Consider the following 2,500-nt stretch of genomic DNA (forward strand, 5'->3'; position numbering starts at 1 on the left):
TCTCTCTCTCTCTCTCTCTCTCTCTCTCCTCTCTCTCTCTCTCTCTCTCTCTCTTCTCTCTATTTTTTTTCAATTCGCGCAACAGGATATCTCCACTGTCTATCTATCTATCTATCTATGTTTGTCAGTCTCTTATTATCCCCATCTATCACATTGAGTGTAAATTCCTATGGCTAATTGGGTGTCCTGAATGACTTTCAAATCAAATGCAAATCAAAATTATCTTTACTATACATCTTCAAATGAAAAAAAGTAAAAAACTAATCTTCAACACTACATTAATCACATCCATGTTGTTTTCGAGAAGTGCGACATTTGCACATAACGAACCCGCGGGGGATAACACATACACAATAACAGCTCATATATTAAATCCTCTCAAGGCCAGGCATTGTCTATAGAAAGAACATGGTCACCTCTAAGGTCATGAAATGCTACGTCACTTATCCAAAAGGGTCCTCGAGTCATTGCACCACATGTATTCAAGCTCATCTCTGTTCACTCACAAGCATGTTACGTCATCATCAGTATGGAAAGGTGCGCGGAAAAATACGAGGAGGATGTATGTTTGACACAGTTGTATGTATTAAGAATATTATGTAAAACAAATTAAATATTTACACATTTATTCTTTAATTCTTATTTATTTATCTATTTATTTTTTACTATGAGTGTATTTTTAGTTTGTATTCCAGTGACCTGTTTCTTTTTTCAGTCACGTTTGTAACCATGTGTACGTTTCGAAGCGTGTTGTCTGGGGAAATTCAAGTTATTCAGTATAGGTGTTCAATATTTCATTTGCGTTTCTGTGTTTTAAAAATGAACATTACAGAATAGTTCTCAGGTGTACCTTCCTGACTCATAGATACACACACACAAAAAAGAATGATAAAATAAAATAAAATAAAATAAAACACACTCATACAGTAAAAGACACACACACACACACACACACACACACACACACACACACACACACACACACACACACACACACACACGCACACACACACATTAAAAGTCACACACAAAACACACGAAGTAAAATTTGAACACATAAAAAAAGAAAAGAAAAGAAAAGAAAAGGAAAGAAAGAAAAAAAAGAAAAGAAAGAAAAAAAAAGAAAAGAAAGAAGAAAGAAAAGAAAGAAAGAAAGAAAGAAAAAAGAACAAGAAGAAGAAAGAAGAAAGAAAAAAATATATATATGTATATATATATGTGTAAATATATATAATATTATTATATATATTATATATATATATATTAATATATATATATATATATATATATATATTATATATATATATAACAAGGGCCACTCATTAAAGATTTCTCCTGACCTCCTTCCCATGGACATACAGGAATGGAACGCCGTACACCTACTAGTCTTTCTCTGCAAAGGTCCCGCCATGAGTGACACTTCTCCCATCATTCCATGCAGTGTAGAAGTCCGCAAGTCGTATTTGAAGCCATGAAGTGACATCAGAAACCAGTGTCTCATCTTCATAGAAGGAAAGAGGTGAAAGTCAGATGGTGCAAGGTCAGGGGAATAAGGAGGATGAGGAAGCACCTGACCATGCTTGCATCTGGGCAATGTGAGAGTTGTGAACAGGACGTTATCTTGTAGGAGGTGGACACCTTTCATCAACATTCCGCGCCTCTTCGTTTCGATAGCCTCCTGCAATTTCTGCAGCTGGGAAGCCTAGTAAGCTCTTGTAATTGTAATATATTTGCCAGGAAATCCATCATCACTATTCTGGTCACAAAAGACTGTAAGCATACCTTTCATGCCGAGGGTGACACGTGCCTTTTGGGGGGGGGGGGGTGAGTTCCAGAGTGTTTCCATTATTTTACTGGGCCATAGTTTTTGGATCATAGTGGTGGACCCAATTTTTTATCTTGCATAATTAGTCTGTCAAAAAAGTCTTTTTTTTCTTCTTTTTGTACATGGCTAAAAGGGCCTTGGAACAATGGACTTGTTCCTTCTTCTAGGAAGGTGTGAGTAGGATGGGAACCCATGGGGCGGGACAACTTTTACTTATGCAGATAGCCCATGAATGTGCCAGTGTTTAACGTCATATTTTTGGGCATCCTCCCTATAATTGTTTTCATTTCATTGAAGGCCTCTTGTGGTGTGCAGCCATTCAAGTTAAAAACCTGACCACTGCTTCTTTTTCACAGTTATTGTACCTTTACCACTATAACAGAAAACAAGTTATGAGTTAAGGACAGGAAATCAACACATGACCAATAAGAGATGTGTACATTATGCATGTGAAATTTCACATGCAATGAGGAGATCCTCAAAAAAGTCGGACAGGGAGCTTCTAAAATGATCCGTCTACGACACCTCAGATTCCTGGGACATGCAATCCATAAAGGCACTTTAGAAAACCTTACCCCTAAGTGGAAAAAAGACGGCAAGCAAGCGAGGTAGACCGAGAAAAACATTCCTTGACAGTTTTAAAATACAAACCTTCGATGCCTCTGGGGAGAGTCC

The 2,500-nt window shown here is 37.1% G+C and overlaps 1 protein-coding gene across 1 annotated transcript in view; it reads right to left on the reverse strand.

Moving 5' to 3' along the window:
• LOC119571427 (sodium- and chloride-dependent betaine transporter-like) overlaps window positions 1-2,500 on the reverse strand; it is a 31,006-nt gene that overhangs the window by 25,376 nt on the left and 3,130 nt on the right. Inside the window, exons 2-4 of the mRNA XM_037918733.1 lie at window positions 2,197-2,359; window positions 1,571-1,693; window positions 1,384-1,501 (exon numbers count right to left, since the gene is read on the reverse strand). Coding sequence (XP_037774661.1) covers window positions 1,384-1,501; window positions 1,571-1,693; window positions 2,197-2,359 — 404 coding nt within the window. The remainder of the gene's footprint in view (window positions 1-1,383; window positions 1,502-1,570; window positions 1,694-2,196; window positions 2,360-2,500) is intronic.

The sequence above is a fragment of the Penaeus monodon genome, unplaced genomic scaffold (genome assembly GCF_015228065.2).
Source record: "Penaeus monodon isolate SGIC_2016 unplaced genomic scaffold, NSTDA_Pmon_1 PmonScaffold_622, whole genome shotgun sequence".
Taxonomy (NCBI): Eukaryota; Metazoa; Arthropoda; class Malacostraca; order Decapoda; family Penaeidae; genus Penaeus; species Penaeus monodon.